Source organism: Lipophrys pholis (genome assembly GCF_963383615.2).
Source record: "Lipophrys pholis genome assembly, chromosome: 13".
NCBI lineage: Eukaryota > Metazoa > Chordata > Actinopteri > Blenniiformes > Blenniidae > Lipophrys > Lipophrys pholis.
Genome location: NC_137632.1, coordinates 10,172,179 through 10,188,952, shown reverse-complemented (window position 1 = coordinate 10,188,952; position 16,774 = coordinate 10,172,179). Strand labels below are relative to the sequence as shown.

Sequence of the window (16,774 nt, the reverse complement as noted above, 5' to 3'; positions counted from 1 at the left end):
TGAGTAAAATTAACATATTTATTTCAGTCTATAAACTACTGACATCATTTCTCCCAAATTCCAAATAAAAATATTGTGATCAAGAGGAAGATGGAGGGTCACAAGCCATCAAACAAAGCTGAGCTACTTGAATTCTTGCGCCAGGAGTGGAATAAAATCACCCAAGAACAATGTGAAAGACTGGTGGAGCGCATGCCAAGACGCATGACAGCTGGGATTAAAAATCAGGGTTATTCCATCAAATATTGATTTCTGAACTCTTCCTAAGTTAAAACATTAAGGCCCCTGCATACTCCCTTTTGAACCCATAAGAACAAGAATTAAATTCGGCAGTGACGTCAGCCAGCAGCAGAAAAAAAAAGCTTTTTCGGCAGGACTGTTCATACTCCGATAAGAAGCTGCCGAACTCGCAGGCCACGCCCCCTCACAGCAGGCACAAGTCTGTGAAGCAGCGTTTAAACTTTTCAACTGCACAGTTTATTTCTGGCCTCCAGTGCTTTCAGAAATACATTTCTCTGAACTGTTTCAGTTATAAAAAAGTTTTTGTCCGAGCGCGATGTTAGTCCAGTTTTAACTACAGGAGCTGACAGCTGTTCGTGATGCGTTCAGGTGCATCACGTCAGCCTACACTCCGACATTTTAACGAGCTGCGGCGCTCGTACAGTAGCGCTGTTACAAGCTAAATATGATTAAAATATTATCGATAGACATGAGCGAACTGGAACACGCATGCGCAGCACACGGCAGTGCAGAAGTTTCGGCAGTGCGGCTCCTACATAGTTCGGCCAGGGCGGTTGGCACAGCCGAAACAAATTTGTTCGGCCAGAAGGAGCTGGCCGAAGGAAATGACATCATATTGTTCTTATGGAGTATGAAGAGGCCTTTAGTGGTGTGTTGTTTTAAAATGAATATGATCTTGTTTTCTTCACATTATTCGAGGTCTGAAAACATTGCATCTTTTTTCGTTATTTTGACCATTTTCTGCAAATAAATGCTCTAAATGGATTGCCAGTAGTTTATATAATGAAACAAAAATGTTCATTTTACTCAAACGCATACCAATAAGTAGTAAAATTAGGGAAACTGATCATTTTGCAGTGGTCTCTTAATTTTTTCCAGAGCTGTATTTATTTCATTGTAGAAATAAGTGGACTTTAATGTTCCTGATATAGAAAAAATCTATTACAATTTGCATTGCCTTGACTTTAAAAAGGGACGTGGACTACATTTACCGCCCAAAATTGCAATCAAAACATTTAAGTTGTTTCAAACTAATCATTATGACTATCTTCATAATTACATCCACTGAAACATACACATTTATTAGAGGAACACGGTTTTCTACCTTCACTGAGCTAAAGAAGCCACCTAAGTCTCAATATACAGATGTATAAATATTTGTACAATTTCCATTTTCAGTGGGTACAAGCCCGAATCACTTGCATGTGTGCAGTGAACTGTGATGGCTAAATGCATCTATTGTACTCTTATTACTTCAGGGCGATAAAACATGATGGGCTGCCAGTTTACCAGGAGAACAGCAACCCTGGCTGAACAACCGACCACTGACGATACCTTGGGAGATAGCAATGAAAAATTGAGAAGTACAGAAAACTGAAATGGAAAATCTTAACATGACTAATATAACTGAGGTATTCTGGACCCGTGCATATACTTTTAACTAAGAGGAACAAGAAATAAATAGCTGAAATGTATGTATATTCGAACTCTGTAAGTTCTAACTTGAAGTAGCCACACTGTCTGTGACCGTTTTCCAATCTCTTCCAAACATGCGCCGCAGAAGTGGTACCGTTACAGCTGTGGTAGCAGCAGTTTAGATCTATCTTGCAATAAGGGACCACTAGTGTTGCGTCATTTGCTTTGGGTTGTGTAAATCCTCGGTTGCCCGGAAACTCCAGCAACCATCTGTATATTCAACTGCTGTCTAGACTGTTTTTTGGCTACAGCAACGACAGACTCTTATAATAACATCTTCAAGAAATTGGTGAATTAATAGTGAATTCGACTTTAGCTGAAAGTTATTTTATGGTGTATAACTATTTAAACAATAATCAATATTTCTTAACAAATAATACAAACGCTATAATTGACCCTAAATGTAACGTGTCTTACGGTTTTGCTCACAAATAAAGAAATGATTTATAGCTAAAAAGAACAAGTGTTGCATTATTGAGTGAATTTTGAGTGAGTGATCATCCTATTAAATATGTTTAACACTAACTAACTTTCCTAACCCTAACCCTAAAAATCATTAACTTAAGTTTGAAGAAAAATTTACAAATACTCCAGTTATTTTTAATAATTTCTTTCGGGTGGGGTGAACAACTACTTCTTATATTGTGTTATATTCAGTGTTGCCACAGTTACCTTGAATAAGTTATCCGATTACTAGTTACGCCTTTAAAAAGTAACTTGTTTTAGTAACTTTACTGATTACTTGTTTCTAAAAGTCAAACTAAGTTAAAATACAAGTAACTTTTTAGTTACTTTCAGCAGCGGCCGACAACATTAGCGAGAGCTGGTCTGTGATTGGCTGAGAGTGGAGAAGGGGGCGGTTCAGGTGAGCGTGCAGACAAACTGCGTGTGTCTGTTTGGAGGAGAACCGAGGAGCGGTCCGGTTCCGTTTAATAATAAAGCAGCTTTGAGGCCAGACTCTTGTCCTGCTGGACACTACAATAGTATCGCACAGTGACTTGGAGAAGTAACTTCTTAATCTGACTGCTGGATTAGTAATTGTAACACATTAGATTACTCGTTACTAAAGAAAGTAGTCGTATGAGAGTTACCGGCATCACTGATTATATATCATATCATATCATCGTTTAATTGTTTCAAAAGAGAATAACTATTGTTTGAATCTGAATCTGTCAATAATTTGCAAGGTTTGTATTAAGTGTTTTCAAGCTCCACAACTAAAATTCAAGTTTCAAATCAATTTAAAGCCACAGATGGAATCTTCAGGTTAACCGGTGTTCAGCTTCCACAGTCAGGACATCACAGATCCTGGGAACACACAAAGTGAAGCTACACATGTAAAATGCAATATATCTCAAAAACAAATCTATCAGCTGTACTTAACGGGAAGGCTTCAGATTATCTGTAGATCTCAGACAAACACTCAAAAGGGAAAGAGTATTGAAACAAAAAAAACTAAGAAAATAAAAAATAAACAAACAAAAGACTTTAATTTATTGAAAGAACATCTAAAAAATGTGTGACAATGCGACACATTGAAAGCTTCAGGTGTCCAATGTCTGATAGAATTATTTGAGATATATATATTGCAAAGTTGTTCTCAAACATTAAGACACGAAAATACAGGAAAAAAAACCAAACTTAACCATATCTGGTGAGTCGGAATCATTCGGGACCCTGTGATTCCCGTTGTTTGTCCTGATTGTAAAAAAAAAACAACAGTTACACAGCAAAAGCTCCTCAACATACATACAGTAAAGGCTTATGAGTGTACATGTATTTTTATATTTAATCACATATATTGAGGGATCCTGGGCTAAGTACCTTTTAAGATATCCATTTTTATATAAATACAACACTGCAGCGATGACATTCAGGGAAAACAGCAGACCAAATAAAACCCAAGGAGTAGGGTTGGGTCCTGGAGGGAACAAACACACAAAGTACAGAATGACTTCAAACAAGTATCTCTCTTTGAAGCAGGAAATATGCCATTTATAACGATATGTCAAGTTATTCATTGTGCTTTCGTATTTAGCTTTTGCTTTTTTGTGGCCTTTCATTTTAGATTACACATGACATTAGATTACTGGCATTGTCTCCAAATGTCAGCCAACTCGACTATACAACACATTTTATCTTATGGTGACAAGTTCCGAAGTGCCCAACGTATCAAAGAACGGGATTACCAAGACCATGAGCATTATGAACATGATAGGACTTGCTGTAAAGTTTCTAAATGGTCCAATGAATGTCTGTTGTGCACCGCGTGGGGGTGGGCGCTCATCCGTTAAGCCATTTGTCTTGTTTGGTGACAGACTACAGTCACCACTTCACTTCCCTCAGCTCTTATTTAACATTAAAGCATTCATTGGCATAAGAGGAAAAAAATTGTCTGAATGAACAGAAGTATTTCCCTCAGTAACATCCCCCTATGTAGGCAGAACTGTGCCTGGACCTCACCTGAACAGGCAGCCAAGTAGACCTGATGGGTTTTTTTCCCGTATGGGTTTGAAGCCTCACACTGGTAGAGGCCTTTCAGGTGAGAGGCGCAGGCTACAAATGTCAAGTTTCCACCGTCAACTTTGATTTCAGAGTCGGGTAAAATCTTGCCAGATCTGAAAGAGAGACACAGCATGAGGAGTAAGGCACAAGTTAAGAATCAGACCAACAACGAGTTGGAGCAGAGGAGAATTTAAACTACATAATCATCTTCCGTTTTTCCCAATCTGATAGAAAAAAAGAAAAAAGACAAACCCCGTCGCTCCTAAGGGGAGCATTGGGTATTTGTCTTTGTCTGAACTCTATCTTATTTCATTCATTTAATCATTTATTTTCCACAATTGCACACATACAAAGACTTTGACTTGTCCGTGAATTACGCAAAATTATGAAAAAAGGGACACCCAAAAAAGCTTGGAGCTCATCATGGTGAGGTCCAACACACCACCACCCAGTGCATCTTGTGCTGCACATTTAACCGAGGATGGCTCCACCATGACTCGGTACCGCTGACATCTTTAGCGAGTAGTGAATCCAGGCGGACTAATTTGTGCAAATGTATACACATTCACACACATTTCCCTGCAGTGTGGCCATAAACACAAAAACTAAAAACAACAATGACTCTACATTTACGTGCATGTAACATTAATATCTTGTTCTTGAATTGATCCATGTTCAGAGGGAAAGCAGTTTAACCCTGTGAGTACTAAGCCACATGTAAACCTCGCGCAGAACTCTCCAGTAGTCGATTCTTCAGTTTCCTTTTAAATGTGGATAATGTGGCTGATCGTCTTAAGTTGCTTTCCGACTCATTCCATAAGCTTAGACCTCTATGGCATATTTCCCTTTTTGAAGCAGCTTTTTCCTAGTATCATGTTGGTGAGTATAATGGAATGAGTTCGCATTTGTGCTTTTTAAAATGTATGAATTCATCTATATTGATTCTTAAAATTCTATGGAGTCAACTTTTTTAATATCTAAACTATCAATTTTTATATTTATGACCTGACCACTGTGCTTTTGACTGTTTGAGCGGAAAATAATACAGAAGGTCTTGCTAATATTCAATGATAATTTATTCCATTTAAACCAAGTATTTACCTTATCTAGTTGCTCATTCAGGAGCTTTTCAAGCTGATCCAGGTTCTTATGTGACATAAACAAAGTTGTGTCATCTAAAAAGAGTATTTCATGAATATCACTAGAACAATGTACAAAGTCATTAACATAAACAATAAACAAAAGAGGTCCCAGAATAGATCCCTGGGGTACAACAAATTCTCTGTTTTCCTTTTTGGAATTTACGCTATTTATATTTACACAAGGCTGTCTTCCATAAACAAAGTCCTTCCGGCCGGCTGAATGTGGCTCAAAAATCTATTTGAAATGTATCAACAGAAATACTTAATAATCAATCATCCAAACTGCATTTTCATTTTCTTATACAAGGCTGCTCATTCTGTGACTTAATTAAAATGAAAAAAAAAAAAAAAAAAAAAAAAAGACGTTTAAGTTTAAATTTTCAAAAGACACTCCAGCAAACAGTGACCAAAATTCATTTTGAAATGTCAAATTTCAAAATTGAAATGCATTTGCAGAAATCCTTTTTTTTATTTCAAGGTTATAGCTGCATTATTGGACTCATAAATTCAATTCAATTCAACTTTATTTATACAGCACCAAATACAACACAGTCAGTTCTCTGCGCTTTTAACTGAGAAAAGAGAAAAACCCAACAAATCCACATGAGCAGGCAGATTTATTTGCGACTGTGGAAAAGAAAAACTCCCTCTAACAGGAAGAAACCTTTGCAGAAACCAGAGTCAGAGGGGGCGGCTTTTCTGCTGACCGGCTGGGGTGAGAGGATAAAGGAGAGGAAATGATAGGATAGACGGATCGATAGATTGAGGGGGGGGGATACAAACCTTGGAAACACACCCGGGTTCGGGTAGGGGAGGTTTAAGTTTCAATTGTCAAAAGACACCCAAGCAAATAGTGACCAAAATTCATTTTGAAATGTCAAATTTGAAAATTAAAACTTAAACGCATTTGTTACTTCAAAAGTAGACTATTGTAACCTAGGTTTTCTAAAAATACAATAGGAGGCAGAGCTTTCAGCTCCCAGGAGCCTCTTCAGGGGAACCCGATCCCAGTTTCAGTTAGGGAGGCTGAAACAGTCTCTACTTCTAAGGCCAGACTCAAGACTTTTCTATTTACTAAAGCTTACAATTAGGGCTGCTTCAAACGCTTCCCAACGCTTCCCAGCTTTACCCAAAGCTATTTACTGAAGGTTCAGGACTGTTGCAACCGCTCAGTCTTTCAGAGATGCAGGACATGTGAAGCAAACTTTGGGGTTGTGCAAACAAAAACAATTTTTTGACAAGTCTAAATAAAGTAGTTTTTTTTTCCAAACTGTGCTTTTTTTTTTTAAAAATGCTATTACAACCTCTGGGGGTTATTTTTTAACGTTAATTTACACTGATTTAATCAATAAGGCAAAATCCTGCAAACATATTTCAGTCTATTATAGAGACATACATAAAGGACTGATGCGGTCTGGTTTTTTTGTGCAGTCTTGTCACATTCCACTGACTGTTTGACAGTCTGCCTCCACCTAGACGCTTCGCTTTACTACATAAACTTCCACAAATGATTCATTCAAAACTAATTATCCAGTTGATTGGTTCTTCACTTTCTGTCTCGAACTCGCAGAGTCAGAATTTTCCCCCTTCCGCCGAAACCGGCTTCATCAGTTTTTGTTCAAAAGAACTAAGCAGTATTTATCCAACATGTTTATTGCCACACCTGGAGCCTGTCTGACTAGACGGTTTGCCAACAGCCATTTAGGGATCAAATTTTAGTTAGAGGGAGGTAGGTGATGCAGTTTCTCACCTGCCATCATGGAATTATAAACAAAAGTGCTGTTGTTGGCTAAACTCTCAAGTGAAGACAAAAAGTTCTCCTCAAACCACCACAGGTAGGTCTGATGTTAGTACAACCTCGTGTTTGTCACGCAGCAGAGGCAATAAAAACGTCTTTTTTTTTCCCCCACGAGATTTCGGGTTCACTATTTTTCACATGACCGTTCGACGCAGTCAGATGACTATCTCACTTCTTGTTAATGGGAAAAAAAAACTTCCCCATGTAGTAATTGTTATTCATCCATGAAGGTTATTCTATGTAAAATAAAATTCTCAGAATATAATACAAACCATGCAAATTCTTCACAATTTAGGCTTGTCGTGCAAACTTAAATCTTTTGAGGTTTTTTCTTATTTCATTTGTAAAATTTCAATGACATTAAAACATTTTCAGACATCTGTGCATTTACTACATGGGTAACTAAATACTATATAACCATGTAGTCAAGAAGTTTGCAAAGCATACATGGACAAACACAGAGTGTGTAAAAAGTAGGGATGTCCCGATCACACTTTTTTGCCCCCGAAACCGATCCGATTTTTCAGAATTGAGTATCGGCCGATACCGATACTTTCCCGATCTGATACTCACATTGCTATTGCAAATATACTCAGTCTATTTTTGGAGCAACTAAGACGTCTGAAGCTAAAAGCACTATTGGCAGAAGCTTTGTTTAGCTAGAAATTATTGTAAAACTCACTTATTGAATCAAAATTCTTCTCTTTAGTTGTTGTTGTAAACTGAGGGTACATCCACACTACGAAAAAAATCTTTTTTCTCCGTGGCCTCCCAAAAAACCGTCCACACCTCACTATGAACACGGTTCAACACGAGGCTTCAGGGCATGTAGTACACATGCCAGGCCTTTACGGGCGCTGTGAATCACCAAACACAATAAAAAGGCAGAAGAAGACAGACCACAGAGAAATTTAGAAGTAGATTTCTGCACATAAACACATAAACCACTATATATAACTCTAGTTTTATAGGTCTATGGCCCCGCTCCGTCTGCTTCTGCAGCTGGACCGGAGCTTGTAGTCCGTGATTGTTGTGGTTATTAGGTGACGTTACGGACCGCGTTTTTTTTTGTTTTTTTTAGATCGGCGGGGTGATCGGCTGGATTTGCCGATCCCCGATCACTCACAAATCACTAATATCGGCCCCGATCCGATATCTACCGATCGGATCGGGACATCCCTAGTAAAAAGTATTCTATTGGTGGGTGAATGTTTGTATGAAAGGGGGAATGTGATTAACAATGTAAAGCACTTTGGGGACAGCTCACGCGGTGGAAAAGTGCTACATAAATTAAATCTATTTACCTTTCAAATGACGGGGCACCTTAATAATATCTGATGAGTTGACTAAAGTCTAATCGCTCACTTCTTGACCTGACTGACCTGTTCAGAGAGCTGCTGATGTGACAAGTCCTCACACTGAACTTTGAATGGAGGACCAGTTGAAAAGGACATTTTTCACAATATGCTTTGATCATCACTGCTGATGTGTGAGGTGCAGAAATGTCACCGTAACAAAAAAACGAAAACTGGAAAAAAATACATTATCAGCGTTTCAGAAACAGAGAGGAAGTACTTCGGCCGAAAGCTCAAAACCAAAAAAGTTCCGTTTTTAAAAAAGAAAAAAAGTGTAGATTGATATTCAGATTATTGTACCTGGTCCAGGCGAAGTTGGGTTTCGGGTTGCCTTCAGAAACACATTCAATGGTGTTGTCTGGCCTTTCTACGATGGCCACGTTCGTGGGCGTAACTGCAAAAAGGGCAAGAGTGTGTGAGTGATTGACAGTACCGCCAAGAAGCTTATGCATCTATTCTATTCTGAGAGTAACTTCACTAAAATAGTTTTATAAGAACTACGACCACAAGATTTCTTTTTTTCTTTTTTTCTGGTGGGACTGAAAAAGAATTACATTTAAAGGCACCATGTGTAAGAATCACGCTACCAAACTTTGTAGTGTTTCAATTCAGCTGGGTAATTTCATCCTCCACCATTACAGGCTGAAGGAAATTGTGGGAATGACAGGACAAGGAAACAGCTGCCGGGGCAAGGATGAAACACTTCCAACCCTTCCTGATGAGATGAAGAACCACGGCAAAGATAAATCGAGTTCAGACGGATGGAAAAAAACAAAGTAGTGTGTTGGGGCCTGAGGATTCCATGATCTCCTCCGTAGCTTTAGTGAGCTGTTTCTCCAACTTGCTCCCCCGAAGGAAAACACCACAACAATGGATAGGCCATAAAACAGCAGGGGAGCGAGCCAGACCCCGGAAGTGACCAATGAGGACGCTTGAATCACCACAGGGGTCCAGGCCCAAGTTGGTGGGACTCATGTTCCATCAAAACACTAACCGCCATTCTCAACTAGCCATGGAGGGAGAGACATCTTTCTCCCTCATCAGAAGGGTAAAGAGAGCACCAAGCAGGAACAAAGAGACAGAACCAACGCCAGCCCGCTGGACGAGCAGGACCCAGTTTGGACTACATCTTCTGTTTTCCGCTATTCACGCACGCACACACACACACACACACACACACACTCTTTGTACATAGTGTTGCTGTTTAATAGATTAGATCTCCGTGTTAGATGTCGTTTGCTATTTGAATGTGTTGATTTATGAGATGATTTCAGAATTATTTATGAATTAATACATTTTATTAATAAACGCCTGTTAGCTGAATTGTACGCTTCTTGGTGATTATTGTGTATTTATTGTTGACAATTCACTGGTTTGTAACAGTCTGTGCTCGGCTCTCACACCTTCCAATCTATTTAAGATGGTTATATTTTATGCAGAAATATTAACTAACTTAAATAAACTTTTTACAAACGAGACTGATATTTTGGTATTAGCTATTTCCAGTTTATCTGGTGGTGCCCCGATTTATTATTAATACATAAATAAGAAATTTATGCAAATTAATAATTTTTTTATTAAAAATTATTTTTGATCATTTTTCATATTTTTTTGTTTTTAAAGTAATTATTCAATTACTTTAGGAGTTGTTAATGAGTAAATGACCGTTTACTTCCATTAATAATTTCAATTTTTCATAAATTACTTCCAGTGATTTATTACTTTTAGTAATCTATTACTTACAGTAATTATATGCTAATAACCAACCATAAACCCCAACAAGTGTTTCAAGTTGTGAGTCACAAACTCCAAAGCTCTTCCACTAGTATCCAACATGTCTAGAAAACTTCCATGTGGGAGTCATGCATTTGCTGTGCTTGTTAGTCATAATGGAATGAGGAATGAGCCATCTGTTCTCTGCATCCTGGTGGTGACCTAATGACTGCATTGAGAGAAGCAGGTGCTGGAAATGCTTATAAACGTACACCGGAACTGCTGAACGGATGCTGGTTAGTTCCTATCTGGGTGGAATCCAGCTGGGATGATTCAATATGAACAATGTGTTGAATTTCAGCACCTAATGTTGTTGTGGAAGATCCATCCATTAATCCAGTCATCTTCTATACTGCTCGTCCTGCTCATGGTCGCTGTCGGCGGGCCGATCCCAGTGAGGACACACCCAGTACCGGTTGCAAGTCCAACCACAGAGCCAACACACAGAGACAGACAACCACACACACTCAGTCCATTCACAGTCACACCCCTGGCTGGTATTTGAACCCGGACCAACACACTGTGGGGCGAGACCGCTATCCACAGGAGCATATGGCCCATTGTGGGGGATATGTTTCAAACGTGTACTTCCATGCAATTGTAAAGTGCTTTTCTTATCTTTTGCTTCATGTTAGACGTTAAAATGCTAGTGCCAACAAACAGGAAGTAAACTGGACCCGAACTGGGACATTTGCTTTTTGATCATACAAACATCACAGTCGAGGTGGTTTCCCCCAAATTGAGGGCTTTTCCACCAGAAAGAACCAGGTGCTAGTTCAGCGCCAGGGCCAGCCTTAGCACCAGTTCTTTGTCTTTCCTCTGCCAAAGCCCCGGCCAAACAGGGGCTAAACTGGTCTTACGCTGGCCCCACTTCGTTGCTGGGCCAAAGAGGAGCCAGAGCGGAGCCCGACGCATCATCAGCTGGGGGCGGAGTTATCGCTACCTACAAGGTGGACGCGGGCTGTACCCGCTTTCTGAAAACTCCAGCGAACACGGAGCCCCAGAGTGGTTATAGAGAAAAAAATAAAAATAACGCGTGGGAACGATATAATAAGTCATTCTTTGAAGTTAATAATACGAGGGAACGGGATTATTTAATCCTCGTTCGCGGAGCTGCGGCTCTGCCGCGCTCCTCCGCTGTCAGTCCGCTACGTCGGCTATAATTTAGAAGCAGTTTTCCATTGTCATTTATTTTTCACACTTTTCATGGTAACATTATTATAACTAACGTCACGTCCAGGTCTTGTTTCGCGTTCTGACCGCAGGCTGAGGCGCTGCAGCCGCTGCGCCATGCAGGCTGAGGCGCTGCAGCCGGTGCGCCATGCAGTATGAGGCTGCTCCGCTCCGCTCCGAGACGCTCCAATATTATTTTCTAACCCACAGAACTTCTATATAATAAATACTTTTGGTTCATCAGCAACTAAAAAACAAACTACATACCACTGTAAATGAAAGCTTGGATTTTATGGGCATAAAATTTAAGCCTTTTAAGGCCTCATGTGAAAGAACTTTAATCAGTGTGTTTACGGAGGTTGTCATTGGAAACAGCTTTTAGAGCTTCGTTCTATCATTGCACACCTCAAATTCTTCTCCAATGTTGAAGCATTTCATTCAGACACACCCAGAAATAAAGTGAAAGGAGCAGAAATTCACTATGTAATGCCCAAATGTTGAAAAACATACAGGCGTTATTTTTTCCCCCCTCTACGTCCACTCCCGGGCTCCCGACTAAAACAAGACGGACGTGAAAAAACACCAATAGAGACAAGAAGAGACGTAATGTCTTCTGGCTCTTTGGTCTGCGTCTGAGGTTCAGGCCAAACTAGATGGAGCGACCGGGACTAAACCGATGAATACAGTCCGTCTCCTTGTACCTGGATGAGCGCTGTCAGCGCCAAATTGGTGAAATCAGTGACGTATCACGTTTTGGAGTGACGCAATGACGTGGCTCCCACTTGGCTCCGCTAACGGTGGAAAAAGAACCGGTTCTTTGGTGGTGCTCATTTAAGAACTGGCTCTGGCACCAGCCCCGAACTAGCTCCTGGTTCTTTTGGTGGAAAAGCCCATTGAGGTTGCATTGAAATCAGACTTACCACATCGAAATCAACCAGCAGGTTCGGCCAAATAGTACATTTGGAAAGAGAGATTCGCACACAAGCAGTCTCTTGACATTGACAAGAGGCCCACATAGGGGGTTTAGTGGTCCACAGAAGTGGTTGCTTCCCCATCTCTATTTTTAGCTGTTATAACTGCCAAATTGTGCTGTGACTTTTTATCCAGGCTCAATTCGCTTTTCACATTTGTTTTGCCAAACTGTCAAAGAAATAAAAGCCCCCTCGCTGCACTTTTTGCATTAGCAGAATGCAGAAATACCAGGAGACAATATCATAGCGGAGGGGCAATAATGTTACAGTCCCACAGATCCTCACCTGGAGCAGTGACCTCACACGCAGACGTTTAGAAAAAAAGTTCAGTTCCAACGACGCGCGCTGCATCCAACGGTCAACACACTTCCATCACTGAATTGACGTTCAGATAAATGTATGGTTCAAACCGTGCTTTGCCTATACGCCGACTGATCATGACCATTTTGTTTTACTTCAGCAGTGGTATCTTCCTGCTGCGCGCATTCGCGAGTGTCCAAGCTTGACAATCTCGATTAGATAACAGCAAAACCCTGCAGTTGGCAGTGATGCAAATGAACACAAAAGATAACATACATAAACAACAGACAGAATGAAAGTGTTGGTGTACCTACAGAAAATGTGTAGGGTGAGCGACTGGCGTTGGTCTTCTGACAAGGCCGGGCTGCTGACAACACACTGCGCCTCCTGACCGCTGATTTCTCTTGTAGGCACTCCAAACAGCGACGAGACTGTGGTCGTCGTTCCGTTGGCGTGCTTTGTGGAGTTGGTCCTTGTCATGAACTCTTTCCCCAGATTGAGCCAGCTCACCTCTGCAGGAGGCCGGGCGCCAGCAGCTGTGCAGGTGGCAAGAAGAACTTCTTCATTTCCCAAAATATGAGGTTTATAGCTCAGCCTTGTCGATGGAGGGACTATAGGGGAATTAAAAGAAGAGTGGTAAGCGAGAACACAAGCAAGAAGGCGACAACCACAATTTTCTCTCATGCACTCCACAAATAAATGATTCCACATACAAACTGTCATATACCTAGCACTTGTAGAGGTATGTCTGTCTTGTAATTTCCACTGGGGAACAAAGTAAAAATACAAGTGTAGTTTCCTTCATCGTTCAACGACACATCGGATATTTGTAGAGCTCCGTCCCGCGCCGAAAGATTCCCAATGAATGTGATTCGAGGATCGGGACCATTGGTAAAACTTGGTCCGTTCTGTTCTGAGATGGTGAAAAAAAATGTATTTTCAGGCATTTTTCTGGTCATCCTCCTCCAAGATATCTGAGTGAGCAACTCCACATCCTCGGTCATCTTGCAAGGTAAGATAGCAGTGTCTCCCACCACCTTCGTCAGGTTCCCACCAGTCACCTGGATTGCTGAAAAGAGCAACAAGTTTTGTGAGTTGACCAGTAACTACATGATTGTACGGTCATCGTGGCCCGGAACATTAATTGTGGCCATGAAGAGATTGTAGAATAGCACAAGAATAGGAATGACGACTGTTCCGGAAGTCTGGAATAATTCTTTGTGCAATAATTTACCAGCAGAAAGAGCAAATACGACAAGTTTGTAAGTATAGGGATGATCTGTGAAGGCAATTAGGGAATGCTGAAAGTGTGAAAAAATTTGCTCAAATGGACACACACACATAAAGTTGTCAAGCATTTTCAGAATCAGAATCAATTATTCACCATTAATACTTGAAGTTTGAGAAATGATGGGGGATATATTACATTTGCATTTACAGTTAAATGAATGTGCCATGGACAAGACCCAGAGGGGCATTATGAGAAGCTCATATCTTCGGAGTGGTGATGTCTTGCATTGGGTCATGTTCAGACAGTTGTCGTGACCGAGTACACATTTTCACTATTTTTTCATTTCTGCACCTCTAAAGCCGTCCGATGAGATGGCGAGCAAACGAAAAGTTCACGTGTTTCCAAAACACAAGCGCAAATCCTGTGTTTTGTATTTCATTCATCTTGGTGATTACCTTGTAAAAACTAATTAAGATGGGAGGAAAACCTTTTCATTGTTCAAAGTTTTCCATGCACTTAACTCAATGTTTAAAAAAGCCAGAAAACCTGCTGACCTCGATTTTCTTTAGCAAGAGTAACTTTGAAAAACACAAAACACCTATATGTTATTGCTGCTATCAATAAGTTAAAATATCAGTGTTCACAATTTTTGATTTACTTCTGATTACGAAATGAATTGCAATACATTTGGAAAAAAAAAGAAAGCATACAGGAGCAGTTTGTAAAACTTTGTCAAACAAAAGAAAACAAAAAAACACAACAACAACAACTGATTCATTCATAAAATCAAACTACAAAAACTCTACTTTGTTTGTTAAAGTTGCATATTGAGTTGGAAACTTATATTTCGCATAAAGCCATTGTAGATTTTACTGTCAAAACTGTAAACTGTACTGGTACAGTTGGAGTGAAATAACAGAGTCTACTAGATGAACTACGACACGGAAAGATTTTATTCATTTGTAACTGAAGAGATATTATATCCGTGAGCAAAAAAACAAACGAAAAAACAAACACAACAATGTGAGACATTTAAAGTTTAGGAAAAAACGTTGAAATACTGGAGTAACGCCACCCGAGGTTTAAACTAGAATGCCTGTTTATATTGTCATAGGAATGCGGTGGAGTTTGCTGAAAACAATTCTATTTTCTCTGAATGCATGGGTGTACAGTAACGTGTACATTTGTGAATTCACTGTGAGAAAATACTACAGTGAATCAGGGGTTCTTGGGAGTCTATAGAACAAGAATGTGGTGGAGGCTGCTGAAAGCAATTAAATTTGTTTTATGAATTTTTGGTACAACACGCACACACACACACACACACAAACGCCTTCAGGAGAACAAAGACTTTGTATAAAAAAAAAAAAAACCAACAAAAACAATGGTGGCGCAGAAACTAGAAGAACGATAAGCTCCAAACCTTGTGTATTCCTGCCTCGAAAGAAGACGAACATCATCACCAGCAGACAGCATGTCGTCGCAAAACACCGAGGAGGATTATAATGAAAGGATCCATAGACGACGGAAAGAATTAACGGCATTTAGTACATCTTGTTGGAACCAGACAGCTACACTGGACGCAGCGGATCCTGTGTCTGAACACCACCGCTCCGATACGTCAGAGCGGCCGCCAATCTTGTGAGGGGCAAGTCTGACTTGTCAGCCTAAACAAGTCTATGCGACAGTGATGTGTTTTCTGAAGAAAACCATGCAAATATACATTTACATGACTGTGAAGAATCATTGCTTCCACTTTTAATTTATTAAATTAAAAATGATTTAATTCCTTTATTTATTCAATGTTGCATACTTATAGAAAGTATTGAAAGGAAATGGAAGACGTTTGCAAATGGGACATTGGGACTGCTTGTGCTCTCCTTTTAGAGCAGCAACATGATGGAGCTCATGACAAAAATATGCAAAAGCGTTTATTTACACACAATGTGACATTTATGTACAATGAACCTGTACATTAGGGCACAAGTTATAACTAGTTTGTGTAACAAATTTAGATTTCTTTTAACATATTTACACACAATAACATATTACCTATTATATTTTCATTTATTTTTACATAGTTACCTTTAATATTACATAGAACATAATTGTTTCATATTTATCTATTATATATTTATTTATTGTGACACATTTATCTATGATTACATATTATATGACATATTCTCTTTCAGCTCTTCATTTATTAGATTTTTCGCTCTCAGTTCCTCCAGAAGACCGCACACTGTGCTCTTTGCCCTCCGTTCTCCATCTTTGGCATTCCTCTTCTCTCTTCTCAGACTCTCCACCTCGGCCATGGCTTCACTGAGTCTGGCTTTCAAAGCATCAGGACATGTGCATAGGAGTGGTCCTAGTGGGAGAAAAAAAAGGATTTACATGTTCAGAGTCCTGGGTTATCACATTAATTCACTGCTTGTGCAACGTGCAATCAATTGATCCGCTATCCTAATCAATATATATAATAATAATGTTTGTGTACATGTCAGTATGTCTGGGATCAGGCTGAGGTTATCCTGCTGTAACAGGCGGGGAACAGTACACTGACTGGTTCTGAGCAACTGATTTCTTTTGAAATGTAATATTCCACAAACTGCGACTAAAATAGCCTCCGTTAGATGAACCGAATAGACGTTGATATTGTTGTTGTTTGAGGGTGAGCTTAAGCCAGGGAATTGAGAGCATTTCCCACGGCTCGAGCTCATCTATGTCCCAAGTTAATGTTATATGAGCTAAACACAACGACAACAACAAAAAATAGTGTTTTCCTACTTGTGGAAGGTAATCACACGCAG

At 39.8% G+C, this 16,774-nt stretch overlaps 1 protein-coding gene across 1 annotated transcript; it reads right to left on the bottom strand.

The window, feature by feature from the left end:
* Positions 1–1,298: 1,298 nt before the first annotated feature.
* On the bottom strand, positions 1,299–15,656 carry LOC308118913 (nectin-4). The gene is made up of 8 exons (XM_080478615.1): positions 15,388–15,656; positions 13,461–13,802; positions 13,048–13,344; positions 8,817–8,910; positions 4,180–4,334; positions 3,541–3,637; positions 3,363–3,414; positions 1,299–3,024 (listed from the first exon to the last, which is right to left on the bottom strand). Exons 1-8 carry the CDS (start codon positions 15,506–15,508, stop codon positions 3,016–3,018), a joined length of 1,167 nt encoding a protein of 388 aa, XP_080334741.1. The 5' UTR covers positions 15,509–15,656; the 3' UTR covers positions 1,299–3,015.
* Positions 15,657–16,774: the final 1,118 nt, after the last annotated feature.